This window comes from Odocoileus virginianus, chromosome 5, assembly GCF_023699985.2.
Source record: "Odocoileus virginianus isolate 20LAN1187 ecotype Illinois chromosome 5, Ovbor_1.2, whole genome shotgun sequence".
In the NCBI taxonomy this organism is placed as follows: Eukaryota; Metazoa; Chordata; class Mammalia; order Artiodactyla; family Cervidae; genus Odocoileus; species Odocoileus virginianus.
In genome coordinates, this window is record NC_069678.1 from 51277957 (window position 1) to 51295643 (window position 17687).

General features: G+C 35.9%; 1 protein-coding gene across 1 annotated transcript in view; it reads right to left on the reverse strand.

Moving 5' to 3' along the window:
- Window positions 1-17687, reverse strand: part of ACADM (acyl-CoA dehydrogenase medium chain) — a 36038-nt gene extending 18351 nt beyond the window's left edge. Inside the window, exons 1-7 of the mRNA XM_020902963.2 lie at window positions 17528-17687; window positions 14276-14363; window positions 10213-10310; window positions 10046-10115; window positions 8815-8915; window positions 7966-8046; window positions 171-301 (exon numbers count right to left, since the gene is read on the reverse strand). Of these exons, the coding sequence (XP_020758622.2) occupies window positions 171-301; window positions 7966-8046; window positions 8815-8915; window positions 10046-10115; window positions 10213-10310; window positions 14276-14363; window positions 17528-17557 (599 nt within the window). The 5' untranslated portion in view covers window positions 17558-17687. The remainder of the gene's footprint in view (window positions 1-170; window positions 302-7965; window positions 8047-8814; window positions 8916-10045; window positions 10116-10212; window positions 10311-14275; window positions 14364-17527) is intronic.

Below are 17687 nucleotides of genomic sequence, written 5' to 3' on the forward strand. Positions count from 1 at the left end.
TAGAACTTTTAAAAATTAGTGAATTATTTATAATCTTTTATGAACCATCCAGTTCCATGAATAAAATTTATCTTAATTGTGGTGGTTTAATAACAAAGCAAAGGAGAGGGGGAGATTCTGAATATGAAGTAATGAAGAAACAATGTACAGAGATGTTTTAAACAACATACCAATTAGCTTTTCCTCCATTGGTTATCCACATCTTCTGACCATTAATAATATACTCATCTCCTTTCTTTTCTGCTTTGGTTTTTATACCAGCTACATCAGAGCCTGCTACAGGTTCTGTTACACAATAGGCCTTGAATATATAGAAAAAAGGAAATAAATAAATGTTAATTATTAAAATTATGAACATTTAGAACCAGAAAGGTATCTAATTTTTTATATCAATAATTTTAAATACTTTAAAATATGTAAAAATAAAATGTTCTTACAGAATCAAACTGTTTAAATGTAAAAACATTTAATATGTAATTTAAAACTATATGTAGGATTATTGTTGTTCAGTTGCTAAGTCATATCCAATTTCTTGCGATTCCATGAACTGCAGCACGCTAGGCTTCCCTGTCCTTCACTATAAAGGATACCAATAAACTATGGCAAAAATTAAAATGTTAGGTATCTTCAACCAAGTTAAATTCAATTTCACATGAACTCATTCATTCAAACATGTACTGAGCAGTATCTACTATTTACCAGATTATAAAGGAGGAGAGGAAAATATCTTGTCTTCAAAATTTTTACAATTTAACAGTGGAGATGAATACTATAGAATACTATACTGTAACCACATATCTAAGTACTATAGTCATACATAAAGGGCTTAAAAAACTAGTTTTAGGGTGTCCAGAAAGCTTCCAGAGGTGATGCTTAAATTAAGTCTCAAAAAATGAAAAGGAATACTTAGAGGATAATCAGATTCTATAACATGTATACTCTGTGCATGTAAAGGAATGGTAGAAAATTAATCTGCGAAGAAAGGAGAGGAACAGATGATAAAGAACACTTTTATTACACTAAGTTAAATTTTTATCTGGTAGAAAGAACAAGAGCCTCTTAAGGCTCTCCAACAGAGGTGTGACAAGATGTAAACAGTAATGGATAAAGGGATCAGTTCAGCTCAGTTCAGTCACTCAGTCGTGTCCGACTCTTTGCTACCCCATGGACTGCAGCACACCAGGCCTCCCTGTCCTTCACCAATTCCTGGAGTTTACTCAAACTCATGTCCATTGAGTCAGTGATGCCATCCAACCATCCCATCCTCTGTCTTCCTCTTCTCCTCCTGCCTTCAATCTTTCCCAGCATCAGAGTCTTTTCAAATGAGTCCGCTCTTCACATCAGGTGGCCAAAGTATTGGAGTTTCAGCTTCAGCATCAGTCCTTCCAATGAATATTCAGGACTGATTTCCTTTAGGATGGACTGGTTGGATCTCCTTGCAGTCCAAGGGACTCTCAAGAGTCTTCTCCAACACCACAGTTCAAAAGCATCAACTCTTCGGTGCTCAGCATTCTTTACAGTCCAGCTCTCACATTCATACATGACTACTGGAAAAACCATAGCCTTGACTAGACAGACCTTTGCTGGCAAAGGAATGTGCCTACTTTTAAATATGCTGTCTAGGTTGGTCATAATTTTTCTTCCAAGGAGCAAACGTCTTTTAATTTCATGGCTGCAGTCACCATCTGCAGTGATTTTGGAGCCCATGAAGATAAAGTCTCTTACTGTTTCCATTGTTTCCCCATCTATTTGCCATGAAGTGATGGGACCAGATACCATGATCTTAGTTTTGAGCTTTAAGCCAACTTTTTCACTCTCCTCTTTCACTTTCATCAAGAGGTTCCTTAGTTCTTCACTTTCTGCCATAAGAATGGTGTCATCTGCATATCTCAGGTTACTGATATTTCTCCTGGCAATCTCAATTCCAGCTTGTGCTTCATCCAGCCCAGTGTTTCTCATGATGTACTCTGCATAAAAGTTAAACAAGCAGGGTGACAATATATAGCCTGGATGTACTCCTTTTCCTATCTGGAACCAGTCTGTTGCTCCATGTCCAGTTCTAACTGTTGCTTCCTGACCTGCATACAGATTTCTCAAGAGGCAGGGATGGTGGAAGGCATATAGATTTCCCAAGAGGATAAATGGGTGGTGGAAGGGCGAACAATGGGTTGCTGAAGTTCATTCACGTTTACTGGGTGATGGGAACTGTGAATAAAAGGCCTAAAGACACAAGTTCCTCACCTTAAGGTACTTAGTCCAAAGAAAGAAACCTTAACAGTTCATTTTAATACAAAGTAGTAAGGGACCATAAGGACATTAGAAATGACTACTTAGACCTATAGAGGGGTGGGAGGTGAGTGATAAGGAGGGTAAAAAGAACACTTTTGGAGGAGATACAACGAATACTCATTGGAGGAGATAAAGTCTTGAAGGACAAATGAAGCAAGCAGATCTAGGCACAGAAGAATGAAATAGTATTATGCAGGGCAAAGTACTAGCAGTTCAGGTGTCATTCAGTCAGTTAAGTCATGTACGACTCTTTGCAACCCCATGGACTGCAGCACGCCAGGCTTCCCTGTCCTTCAATATCTCCCGGAGTTTGCTCAAATTCATGTCCATTGAGTAGGTGATGCTATCTAACCATCTCATCCTCTGTCACCCCCTTCTCCTTTGCTTCAATCTTTCCCAGCATCAGGGTCTTTTCCAATGAGTCAGCTCTTGGAATCAGGAAGCCAAAGTACTGGAACTCCAGCTTAAGCATCAGTCCTTCCTATGAATATTCAAGGCTGACTTCCTTTAGGACTGACTGGTTTGATCTCCTTGTAGTCCAAAGGACTCTTAAGAGTCTTCTCTAGCATCACAATTCAAAGGCATCGATGTATTTATTTTTTATCAATTAATTAAGTCTAGCCAAGAAGAATGTCTAAGAGATAAGTCCATGCAGGAAGGTAAAGGTCAGATCTAAATATAGATCATACAGATCATAGCATTAGCACTGTTGATTTACACAAAACTTACTCTTGACTGAAACTGCCAAATCAGTCTCCCCACTGGTGTGAAGGTTTGGTATACTCACCATCCAGCCTATTAGGTCTCCAGTTTAGGGCTTCACCTCTCCCCTGACCTTTACCTTCTTACATGGATTTATCTATTAGACATTCTTCTTGGTGATAAATACCTTAAGCAAAATGTGTCCCAAACAAAATTATTTTCTGTCCACTCTTCAGAACTACTTCTCACCTAGATTATCTAAAAGTGGCACTAGTGGTCAAGAATTCACCAGCCAATGGAAGAGATGCTAAAGATGCGGGTTCAATCCCTGGGTTGGGAAGATCCCCTGGAGTAGGGAATGGCAACTCACTCCAGTATTCTTGCCTGGAAAATCCCATGGACAGAGGAGCCTGGAGGCTACAATCTATGGGGTCACAAAAAGTCAGATGTGACTGACCACGGTACCTAAAATGAGAGTGATGAAACCATTCTTCTCTGTACTTATCACACCATGTTAGAGTACTATATTTAACTCTATGCTATTTTTGAGTCACCTTTAAGAAGGTGATGGGACTTTATTGTGAAGAAAAGATGAAAAAAATTGGCTCTAATTAGCTCAGAAAAGATAAGATTCACATGATAGCCATAATCAAATACCTGAAGGGTTATATAGGCAAGGGAAAGAATTTGAATTGATAGGAGAAAACTACTATGAAATTATTGAAACTTATTGAACATCTACTATGGTATCAGGCAGTGAAATGATAAAAAGAAATGACACAATCCTTTTTCTCAGGAGCACATAATCTAGAAAAGCTTTCTGATGGTCAGAGATACTCCCAAATGCAGCTGTTTCAGGAGGCTATGACTCCCAGGTATGAAAACATGAGCTAGATGGCCTTTTCACAGATTACGTGATAGAGCAAATTCAGATGACACATAAAGTTAACTAGATTACTCTTCTACCTGGAGATTCAAAGATGTTTTCAGCATCATAACAAAATAAAAAGTATCATAGAAATGAACTGTTCAGAAAACACAACACTTTAAAATAACAAAATTTTAAGTATTGATAACTTTGGGAATTTTTCCCTTGAAATGTGATATTAGACATTTCTCTGGTTTATAACGTATAGTTTTTAGAACTTATGAAGTATATGGGTTTGTGTGTTTCCATACAAAATGTATGGTTTTTGTCTTATTTGATTGTCACAGAGTAATTTTTATGTTTTTTTTGGGCAGAAGTCACTTTTGCTTCCATTGCAACTTGTGTTCATTACCACACTGTAAGTCAAGAAAACTAGCATTTATTTTTATATAAATATATTAAAATAATATTCTCAAAATAATAAAGATTAATTTTCTTAAAAGATATTAACTGAATATTCTTAAAAGAATATATTAAAATATTAAGAGAATGTATTAAAATAATATTCTTTTATTCATAACTTTATATATGAAGAATTTATTTTGCATAATTTTATAAACCCTATGACACAATAATACAAATATAATAATACAATTTGGGTAAGGAGATGAGGGTCTACCAGTCTGTTATGAGCAGGAGCCCAGTTTTATTGCTGTTTTATTCTAAGTCCACCTGGTACACAGTATTAGAAAATTTAGAAGAATGAGAATAACATTATAAGCTTATTAGTGATGATGCCACCGCCTTATTTTTGTAGAGTTTACTAAGCAATTTTGCATTCTCTATTAAATTACTAACTTTTTTTGTCTTACACTCTAAAGGGACTGGAGGTAGTTTATATAATACATGTTTTTTTAAAAAATCACAGTGAAGTGACAATAAACTAGAAGAATATACTATAACACATGCTTTGAGGTTCAGATAATTATTAATAGATGACTGTAAAATTGGCTCTATGCCCCTTACCAAAACAAAAAAATACTACCTGTTAGTGTAAAGTGGCATATAGCAAGGAATTCAGATTATTAAGTGAATGGATGGATGAATGAATGGCAGTTAAAGAGAAACAAAGTTTCCCCTAGTATTAGGTATGAAAGAAATTTTTATATTATATTGCAAAAGGGACACTATGTGAAGAAATTCTTCTGAAAACATAAGCACTTTATCTTACTGTATCCTTCCAAGATGTTATATGCCCTATTTTCAGAAGAGATTTTGAAGCTAAGTAACTATATAAGATCCTGTTACTACTACATTGCTTGAAGCCAGGTCTTGGGACCTCAGCTTCAGTGTTGTTTCAGTTACATTTCAGCTATTAATACTTCCCAGTTCCACTGGAAATGCATGGTTTTATGACAAGAGTTTTCTTTACCACTGTTAGGTTTTTTCAAACACCTCAAAGTTCTTAGACCATGTTTGGGCAAATAAGTTTACTGAAGGTCTTGCCTATGACAAGCTTGTTCCAACAGTCTAATACTTGTTTCCAGCCATCTAATAATGTATATATTTTAGGTATATGCTATTTAAAAAATTTAACCCAATTTTTGAAAAAGAAATATGGTTTCTTATTATTTTGATACATATATACAATAATACAATTAGTTACGATTTTTGGAAAATTTTTCTGTGCTAAGTGGTATTGAAAAATAATTATACAGCTTGTTGCTCTGTGATAACCTAGAGGGGTGGGGTGGAGGGGGAGTAGGAGGAAGGTCTAAGAGGGAGGGGGGATATATGTGTTGTGTACATATAGCTGATACACTTCATTATACAGCAGAAACTAACACAACACTGTAAAGCAATTATATTCCAATAAAAAAATAATTATAGTGTTACCCTTATTTCTGTTCTCATATCTTCAACAAGAGTATAACTGAACACATGATCTGGTAAGAGATTAAATCTTACAAACATGCCAAAGTAAAACCCAAAGACTTATCTTTTTCTGTATAAATTTTTACCATGACATTATTTTTAAAAGCAACAATCTAAGGAATTTAAATATTCAATAACATGGACTAGTGAAATAATTTATAGTACATCAATTAGATAGCATATTATGTAGTAATAAATATCACAGTATTTAAAAAGTAGAGCATAAAAATGCTTATATATTAAAAAGGATATAAAACTGCATATATGATCATAACTGTGAAAAATACATCTATATGTATTAAAAAAAATCAAAGAGTATACAGTAATACGGTAAAACAGTTATACCAGTTAACTTCATATCTGAGGGATTACAGACATTTTTGTTCTTCATATCTTTCTAAATCTTCCATATCGTTTTTATAATTGGAAAAAATTTTTAAATATTAATTTCTAGAAAGTTTAAACAAAACACAATAGTACTATAATTTTCTAAATATTATTGGGCATTAACTGAAAATTATAAATTAAGCAATACTTTGAATTAATATACCTATTGATTATTTTCATTTTCATCCTTGGCTTCATATTTTGAATATATCAATTGCACTAGATACATATTTGAGTATATATTATGAGCTAGAAGAGGGAAAATGTATAGCAAACCTTTATTAATTCAGAGGTCAGAATACATTAGGGACTAGAATGAATATATTTTTACATATATTAAAGGTATGAATAACAAACAAAACTGTCAAAGAAATGTTTAATATACTTAAATGACTTTTAAAAGACTTTAATATTTTAGAAATACCTATTTATAAGATAACTACAAATACTCTTATCCATGCATTAAGTTCTTCTAACCATCTCTGTATGCTACAATTTTTTAGCTTGTTTCTAACATTTTATACATTACAAGAAAAGAACCTAGATCTTTCACACAATTCTTAGATAATATTGAGATTTAACCTTCTAAGAAATTTTCATTTGTTGAAACAAATTGACAAGTAGGAAATACATATAAATGTCTTTTATTAGTTTGCCTGAAATTTAGGCCCTGAAATAAATTTAAAACATTTATTTTCAAATATTACTTTCTACTCTTTCAGACTGATTCTCACAAGTAGTTCAAAACTAATAACCATTTACTAAGTTTCAGTATCACAATCAGACCCTAGACTGAAATGTTTGACTAATACCCAAAAGAAAGAAAAAATCCTTATGTAAAGTCACTTTCAAAGTAAAAATTCAGTATGCATGTGTGTAAAATGTATGAAAATATCTTTTTTTAAAGAGACTCAGATGTATAGAACAGACTTGTGGACTCTGGGAGAAGGTGAGGGTGGGATGTTTCAAGAGAACAGCATCGAAACATGTATATTATCTAGGGTGAAACAGATCACCAGCCTAGGTTGGGTGCATGAGACAAGTGCTCGGGCCTGGTGCACTGGGAAGACCCAGAGGGATCGGGTGGAGAGGGAGGTGGGAGGGGGGACTGGGATGGGGAATACATGTAAATCCATGGCTAATTCATTTCAATGTATGACAAAAACCACTGCAATGATGTAAAGTAATTAGCCTCCAACTAATAAAAATAAATGGAAAAAAAAAATTAAAAAAAAAAAAAGAAAATATCTTTTTTAAAAAAATCCAATTTAAAAATTAGTTGAATAACTCTCAGAAAATTAAATAAAATCTATAACTCTCCTCCTGAAGTCACTCAGTCATTCAACAGTTATCTTTTCAGTCCTATTAATTTCTTATTAGTTCAATAAACTATTAGTTCAAACACTTAGAATTATATATTTGATCTGAACTTCCTGACACACAACCACTCAGTTCAAGAGCTCCAGAGTGCTCCATTAAGTAGACATTTCTTGCCTGGAAATAAGTTAGAGGATTGTTACGATACTTTTCTGGCATCCTAGAAACATCCTAGAAACATCATAAGTAGGTTTCTTTCTTCTGGAAACAGGCAAGAGAATAATTTTATGACACTTGTCATCCCAGAAACACTACTGTACTTAAATATGTTGCTTTTGTCTTAATGTGTTATATAGCCCAATGTATATATACAGACTGAAAAGGAAAAAGAGCACACTTATTCCTTTCTTCTATTTTTATTCCTTTCTTAAATGTGAAATAAAAGTAGCTGCTGTGCATATACTCACACACATTAATGGCTCCTCAGTCATTCTCCCCAAATATTTCTTTTGTTGTTGATCATTTCCAGCAATAATAACAGGCATTTCCTGTCAACCAAAGGAAAGTGACATTAAAAAAGCAAGATATTTTAAAATTAGGTATGTCAACTCTTTATTTTTGGCCTTGCTGCACAGCTTGTGGGGTTTTAGTTTCCCAACCAGGGACTGAACCCAGGCCCTCGGAGCAGTGAAAACTCACAGTCGAAACCACTGGACTTCCAGGAAATTCCTAGTAAATTCAAATATAACACTATAATTCAAAACAAGACAACTATTTTTCCCCAAGTGTAAGCCCAAAGAATTGGCCTTTATTCTGCCTCTTAGTCAGAGAGCTAACACCACGAGGATATTAATCTGTTAATCCAAGAATGCACATAAAACTAAGTTATATAGGACTTGCTGGTAATGTAATATGTAAACATCTGCTATAGTAAAATGCACAGGTTAATAATTAAATTTATAACAAATGACATGGTACGTACGGTCAGGTCTTCTAAGACCTATTCACTACATTCAGCACTGCCAGCAGTGGCAGCACGTCATCTCAATCCTCCTGAACGACCTTGTCTAAGAATTGCCACTGCAGCCACAGCCAAAGTGTACAGTTTCCCCACAAGGACAGGCAGGACTCCAAGTGCTAACAACACAACAGGGTCAAAACAATCAACTCCTGGAGTAAAAATACAGGCTTCCTTGTAGAACCTCGTCTTGTTTTTGTTTTTAGAAGAAAACTGTGTTCTGCCAACTAACCTAGCCTAGCAGTACTTTTTCATTAACAACAGCTCAGTTAGCCAATTAATTTTCTAAATAACTTACCCCTAGAGAATTTGCTTCAATAGCAGTCTGAACCCCTGTACATCCATAAGCCAACTCTTCAGTAATTAAACAGCTATCAAAAGTTCCAAGTCCAAGACCTCCTACAATATCAAAATGTTTTATGAGCCCATTGTAATGCATAGCATATCTCAACAGAAATAAACCAAATTATTTAAATGACTTGCAATATAACAATTAGGTTAACTTGATCTTGAAAGCAAATTTACAAATACAATATCTATAACATAAGAAACTAAAAGATTTTGGGCCAGTACAGTGACAAAGTATACTTTGTTATATAAAGTTAAATTAGTTTTAAAATTTCAAAAAGCTCTCTTACTATTTGTAATGTGGACCTGTCATCCTGCTTCACCTTGATTTTGTAAAAATTTGATTCAACTTTGATAAAAGTTTGGCCCTTTGAGGAAAGGAGTGAAAGGAAGTCCCAATTAAATGTAAAACTGAAAGTAGAATTTAAAAGCAACAACTCAACCAACCTAGACAGAGAAGTTAACAAGGATTAAGTTAACATTGTGATTTAATCACTAGGTCGTGTCCGACTCTTAAGACCCCATGGGGTGTAGCCTGCCAGGCTCCTCTGTCCATGGAATTCTGCAGGCAAGAATATTGGAGCGGTTGCATTTCCTTCTCCAGGGATGTTGCTGACCCAGGGATTGAACTTGGGTCTCCAGCATTGCAGGCAGATTCTTTACTGTCTGAGCTACCAGGGAAACCCCACTTTGGAACCACTTAAAAAGAAGGAAGAATGCCTCTAATTGTTGAGTACAAGGCTTCTAAAAGCTGGCAAACATCGAAGTCTATATAGGGGCTGCTGCTGCTGCCTAAGTCACTTCAGTCGTGTCCGACTCTGTGCAACCCCGTAGACGGCAGCCCACCAGGCTCCGCCGTCCCTGGAATTCTCCAGGCAACAACACTGGAGTGGGTTGCCGTTTCCTTCTCCAATGCATGAAAGTGAAAAGTGAAAGTGAAGTCGCTCAGTCATGTCCGACTCTTTGCAACCCCATGGACTGCAGCCTACGAGGCTCCTCCGTCCATTGGATTTTCCAGGCAAGGGTACTAGAGTGGGTTGCCATTGCCTTCTTCGCTATACAGGGGCACATAGGTACAAAACCATTTAATGGTGACAAATATTTGAATGAATGACTGAATAGAGTTTTAGAGTTCTCTTGTTCATATGCATGCTAGGATTAAAAATGTAAAGAAAGCTTACCACAACTTTCTGGAATGTGTGTATTCATTAAACCAAGCTCCCAGGCTCTTTTAATTAATGGGACAGGGTACTGGAAGAAATATAATAATAATAGAGAGAAAAAAGTTATATTTAAAATCTTGTAAAATTTGTCAAAGACTTTCACTCCTTAAAGTGCATATACTTACCTCGCCAGTTTTATCATATTCTGCAGCAACTGGAATTATTTCCTCCCTGGCAAATTTACGAGCAGTAGCTTGAAATTCTTTCTGTTGTTCAGTGAATTCTAAGGGAAAGTTATTTTTAAAATATTTAAATAGGACAATGAGTTGAGAAAATGAAATCAGTATGTAGATATTTATAATTATAATGGAGACTTTCACCTTTGATAGCCAGAAAGTTACAATGCAATGTGCTTTCAGACTACTCAAGATTTCACTGTACCATATAATTAAATCTATGTCAATATTAACGCCAAAAAGGTAGGTAAGATTTCTCACTTTTACAAATGAATAATAGGTACAAACAAGTTTTTCTCTTCCCAGTATTGAAGTAAAAACAATTTTTCTTACTTATTCTTAGCTCCGAAGCAGAATCATCATATGTTTACTAATACTGAAATGAAACTAATATATAACACATATCCTGAACCTCAAGAATCAATCTAATTAGGGAGGTTAAGACATGACCAGTGACCATACACCAATAAAACTTGTACAAAATATAAGAATACCATAACTTCAATTTTACTCCTCCTTTAAACTCAGATAACAAGTTTACAAAGGAGCCCAAAGCAAATGACAAAAGTGGTGGGAAGGCTTCTTAAATTAATGAAAGAAATAGGGTGGCTGGACCAAGCACAGAAGCCAGTCACTACTGTATTTTTTTCAATTCCACACTAACTTGCAGTTTTATTATAGTTGCATCCAACATTAAAGGATAGGTAAAATTTAAGAGCTATATAGGATGTTTTGGGCAAGAAGAATGAAAGAAAAGGCTGAAAGGTAAGAATGAAAAATAAGAATGTTAGGACTATAGCAATCATTTGTATAGGGATGTGTGAAATAAAATATAAAAGACATTAGAAATTTGGTATTCAATAGCCTAAGATCAAATCTCTCATTTTACAGATAAAATGCACAGTTCCAGAGAATATCAAGGAGAGGTTAAGAAAGCCTTCTTAAATGAACAATGAAAAGTAGAGAAAAACAATGTAATAGGAAAGACTAGAGATCTCTTCAAGAACACTGGAATATATCGAGGGAAGATTTCATGCAAGGATGGGCATGATAAAAGACAAAAATTGTAAACACCTAACAGAAGCAGAAGAGGTGGTAAGAATACACAGAAGAATTATACAAAAAACGTCTTAATGACCCAGATAACCACAATGGTGTGGTCACTCACCTAGAGTCATATATCTTGGAGTGTGAAGCCAAGCAGGCCTTAGGAAGCATTATCACCAACAAAGCTAGTAGAGGTGATGGAATTCCAGCTAAGCAATTTCAAATCCTAAAAAATGATGCTGTTAAAGTGCTGTACTCAATATATCAACAAAATTTGGAAAATTCAGCAGTGGCCACAGGACTGGAAAAGGTCAGCTTTTATTCCAATCCCAAAGAAGGGCAATGTTCAAACTACCGTACAATTGCACTAATTCTGCATCTTAGTAATGCTCAAAATCCTTCAAGTTAGGCTTCAGCAGTACATGAACTAAGAACTTCCAGATATTCAAGCTGGATTTAGAAAAAGCAGAGGAACCAGAGATCAAATTGCCAACATTCATTGGATCATAGAGAAAGCAAGGGAATTTCAAAAAATATCTACTTCTGCTTCATTGACTACACAAACGTCTTTGACTGTGTGGATCACAACACACTGTGGAAAATTCTTAGAGACAGGAATACCAGACTACTTTACCTGTCTCCTGAAAAACCTGTATGCAGGCCAAGAAGCAATAGTTAAAACCTTACATGGAACAATGAACCGGTTCCAAATTGAGAAAGGAGTAATCAAGGCTATATATTGTCACTGTGTTTATAACTTATATGCAGAGTACATCATGTGAAATACTGGACTGAAACACTGGCTGGATGAATCCTAAATTGTAATCAAGACTGCCGGGAGAAATATCAACAACCTCAGATATGCAGATGATACCACTCTAATGGTAGAAAGTGAAGACAAACTAAAGAGCCTCTTGATGAGGGTGAAAGAGGAGAGTGAAAAAGCTGGTTTAAAATTCAGCATTCAAAAAATGAAGATCATGGCATCCAGTCCCATCACTTAATGGCAAATAGAAGGGAAAAAAGCAGAAGCAGTAACAGATTTCTTTCCCCCTTGGATTCCACTGCTGACAGTGACTACAGCCATGAAATTAAAAGATGCTTGCTCCTTGGAAGGAAAGCTATGACAAACCTAGGCAGCATATTAAAAAGCAAAGACATCACTCTGCCCAACAAAGGTCCATCTAGTCAAAGCTATGGTTTTTCCAGTGGTCATGTATGGATGTGAGAGTCGGACCATACAGAAGGCTGAGCGCTGAAGAATTGGTGCTTTGAATTGTGCTGGAGAAAACTCTTGAAGAGTCCCTTGGAAAGCAAGGAGATCAAGCCAGTCAATCCTAAAGGAAATCAGCCCTGAATACTCATGGACGGACTGATGCTGAAGATTCAATACCTTGGCCACTTGAGGCAAAGAGCTGACTCACTGGAAAAGAGCTGGATGCTGGGAAAGACTGAAAGCAAAAGAAGAGGGCAGCAGAGGATGAAATGGTTAGATAGCGTTACCAACTCAATGGACAGAAATTCGAGCAAGCTCTGGGAGACAGTGAAGGACAGGGAAACCTGGCGTCCTGCAGTCCATGGGCTCAAAAAGAGTCAGACACAACTTAAGAGACTGCACAACAACAACATATCAAGATTGTGAGTGGCTGAGGGTAGGGAAGGATGGGATCTATTATGTATTGTTTGAGAACATACTTTGATCCCATCACTATATGCTAGGATTTTCCCTATGTCATATAATTTAATCTTCAAGTAAACCCTGTGTTACTGACAGGTGCAACTGGTCACAGGTGTTATCACTATTCCTTTACTTGACCTCCACAATCTCCCGCCGAAACACTTGCATCTATCTTATCCTCTGTCACTCACCAAATCACCACAGGCTTCTACCAAGAGTCTCTTACTATTGGGTATGAATCTGTATGTGACAAACTGAAACTTAATAGCAATGATACCAAACCTGTGTTAATATCTCAATAAGAAAATAAGATACAGTGTCCCAAACTGCTACCCTCACATTGCTTTGAAATTTTCACTTCATTCTGTTAAAAAAAACTTTATATGGATGCTAACAATCCTAAAAAATAAAAACTAAACATGTTAACCCTAGGGAGTTTTGAGTTTGCTATTTCTTTCAGGGTATGACTTAATTATCTCAGCTGCCTTTTAACTTTTTTCTGAGACCAAGTGAATTGAGAAAATGGGTTTTTAAACTAGAGAAACAGTAATACTCCTAAAGCAAGAAGTGCTCGAAGGGGCAAAAGATGCTGAAGAAAGGGGTTATTATTTCAAATTCTATGCCTGGGATCTTCATTTTCGAAAGAAAAGGAGAAGGCAAATGTTATTCTGTTTTCCCCCAGCACCACAGGGCTCCCCAATCCCAAGACTAAGAACCACATTTAGCACCAAACTAATTATTCCATATATGATGGCCACTAGACTCTGGCTTATTAGTAGATAGCTAGCAATGTGTATCTAATGGTGTTTAAGAAGTATTTGTTGCATTCATTTCTAAGTTGAAGACTATTCCCATGGAACAGTGGATCTGTTATTTATTTGGGCCTATATACTTTAAAATGGCAGGAATATATACACACGCTGCTAATACAGATGTATGTATAGGGTACTACTGCTGAAGAAGAAAATAAGATCAGAAAGGATGGGTGTGACTAACAGTGAACAATCTAAGGATGGTGACAGACATTCCTAAGTTTGTTTACAAACATATTTCAGATAATTACATATAAAAAGTGGCATATATAGACTTCTCTGTTGATCCAATAGTTAAGACTCCAGCTTCCACTGCTAGGAATATGCGTTTAATCCCCGGTCGGGGAACTAAGATCCCATATGCCATGTGGCAACCAATAATAAATAAACAATGAGATAGAAAGTCTTTTTTTTTAAAGTTTCATATATATAACAAATACAAGTTTAAAGTCAAAACACAAAACAAAATATATACCAAAACTAAATCCTGATCCTGGTTCACGTTGTAAGGCAGTTTTTGTATGTTGTGACCTCCAGTCGAAACGAGAAAGACTTCTCAGTACCTGTAAAGAATAATTTTATTACAATAAATTTGGGAATTTAAACATCAGTCAAGTAGAATACTGATTAGTATTTACAAGTGAACAGAGCAACTTGTTTGACCATATTCAGGAACACAGTTTAAGTCATTACTTAAATGCCTTCAACCATAATTTGATTTTTGTATTAAGTCAGTTATCAGATGTTTTAACACCTATCATAAAGGAAATTCTTTTTTTAAAAAATGCAATGCAAATAAAACTAATCAGTAGCTTTGCACTACTAAAATGGAATATTTCCAAGATAAATAAGAGTCAGGAGTAGTAGTAGACTTAGAAGCACTGTTCCAGAAATCTCACCTTCCAGCACCAGAACACCCTGTAACTGGGGAATTGCAATGGGGGGCAAAAGTAAAATAGTACCACACTACATTCAAGAGTTGCCTCAATCATCAGCTTTGGTTCCCTGTCCCTGGTAGCCTCCCAAGAATGTCTCCGGGAATCTTCCCCTTGAACTCCATTTTCTAAGACATCTCACTTTAACAAAACAAATTAGCCTAAAAGCATATATTTTCTGCTGTTGTCTGTAAGTATTCTTAGAATGTTCTGAGCCAAGAGTCAGCACACTATGGTACCCACCAGTCTTGTAAATAAAATTCTGTTGGAACACAGTGAGACCACATTGTCTATTGCTGCTATCACAGCAGAGCTGGGAAATCACACGGTCCACAAAGCCAAAAATACTTACTCTCTTTACAAAAGAGTTTGCTAGCCCTATTTTAAACCATTACTCCACTATTTGTCTTAATTTCTGAAATCTACTCCTATTTCTTCAAAAAGATATATAAAAATATAATCAGATATTACTTTGCAACCTATTTTTATATTCAAAGAAAGAAAGGATATAATCAGATATTGTTCCTTTGCAATCTATTTTTATACTCATAACAGTTCAATATACACAAAAAGTAGCCACTTGCATTTATTAAAGTTATCAAACTGGAAACCATACTGGAACTCTTGAGTAAATGTTTAAGGAGAGCCAAAATTACACAATTTACAGTTTAAAGAATTTGATAGAACTGATTCTACTAAGCTAGACACTGAAAGAAAAGAGAAACTCAACAATCTACTAAAAGTGAAGGACTGAACCTGCTTATGATTTTCAAAATCTGTGAAAAGAAACTGTCCACTTTGTAGATAACAACTTCAACTTGTAAACAGAATTACCTGCATTTAAAGTGACAATACAGACTATCAAATGTATTAATTTAAATAACCCTTTCAATAATATATTTTATGCTACAATTTTTTTTTAATTACAGAATGTAAAAATCCACATTTTCTTTGTAATTTTCATTAATTTTATTTTGGAGTTAAAACATGGTTTCTCAGGTACTCATTGTCCACCAAACCTATTCTTGTTCAGTCACATTCCATGTATTAATGCACCGGAATCTTTGAGTCAATCCTAAGACTAAGGAATTATTTTTATTCCTATTTTGTATATGAAGAAACTGGGGCTCAGAAAGGTCAAGTAAAATTGGCCAAGGTCACTCTTCTATTAGGAACCAGGATTATTACCTTAACATTTAGGATCAAGAATTCGTGCCATCAATCACCTTGCTATACTGCTCTTTCAATTCAAGTATTCTAATCGGCTATTTGATTCCATAAAGAAAAAAAATTGCACGAAAATCAAACTAAAAACCTCTTCTAAATGTGTGTTTATACAGCATGGCACAAAATCAGTCCTCAAATATAGGTAAATGGTTTGTTGAGATTTTACATAGGGAATTATCAGTGTATTTAAAATAATTTACAAAAAGTTTACATATGACCCTACAGGAAAATATGTTACATAAAACAAAGTATAAAGGTAGTTACAGTCAGGAGCAATGTCCACAAACTTGTTTATTAACTTCTTTCCAAACCCGGAAAATGAGGTTAACCTTATTGGGTAACTGTAGAGATGGTCAAAATGTCTTGAAAGCAAAACCGTTTATAAATGTTATTAACTCTGGGTTCTCTGCCAGAAAAATGGAATTCAAAACCTCCAAAGGTAGCAACTTTAATCAAGCATTAACTTTGCAATAACAGCACAGCTATAATTGAAAACTTTAGCATATTTCTTAGGAATTAAGAGTCTGAGTTTTATGGGCGTGTCAAAGTGATGTAAACTTTCTGGATCAGGTTTTTCTGTATCTATTTCGTCCTCGCAACAACGCATCACCTCCCGCCCCTGCCCCGAGATTGAGAAATCCAGGTCTTTTTTCCTGATATCAGCGTTTAAAATAATTTTTTAAATCCCTCAATTTCTGCCTTCAGCACCCATTAATTTGTATAGCAATGACAAATACTGGGCAATAATCCATCAGAATTACTCTGAACCTGACACCATTTTGGTACAAGACATAATTTTCTCAATTATAAATAACATATAAATGGCAATAATATTTAAGACAGCGAACTGTATCCAGTAGCTGGGACAATTTAAAATCTGTGAGACACTAGAATAAACAGACGGGCCTCAAAGAAAATTCTGCTCTGCGATTTTCTTTTCTCCTTTATTTACGTACGCAACCTGGAAGCGCCTCCCTACATACTGTTAAATCAAATGCTTATTAAAATATATTAAGTATCCTAAGGAGCAGCTGCTCCATTTTCCTTTTCCTCGTTACGTGGCAGGCACCCAAGGTAAAGACTATCTGAATTCTGCACTTTGTAGTATATACATCACAGAAGACTTCCTTCTTAGTGTAGGGACTGAAAGCCAAGAGAGAGTGTCCTCCAAGAGATAATAAACTAGTTCAGCAAAAACACGGTTGTAATTTTTAGGCGCTGGCCAATTAAAAGACGGATTTATTTCGGGATATGACAGGATTCCTCCGGGAAATCTCTGGAAGGTTCTCAGGCCAGAGAAAGAAAAGAGATTCTGAAAAGGGGACTCCATCTATATACGGGGCAATTGCCAAGGAGATACAGGAAACTGGAAACCCAGAAAGCGCTCTGTCCCACAGAGCGAGGAATGGGTGGGCGCGAAAGCCAGGCGAGGGTCCGGAAGTAAGGAGGCCAAGGCGCCTGAAGATTGGGCTCCTGCCTTATCACAACTTCCCACCCCGCCCGGCCCCCTCCCGAACACCACAACCTCCACTTCCCACCCCCGCCGAGCCCTACTCTCCTCTTACCCCGCAGCTTCGCCTAAACAGCGCGATCATGGTGACTGCCGGTTCGGTTCTGCAGTCTGTGGCGCCAACTCTTCGGAAGCTCCTGGCTAAGAACTCATCTGTCCCGCCCACATTATGTCCGCGCCCACTCGTAAAAGTTGTGGGCGGGGCCTCAGTTGGA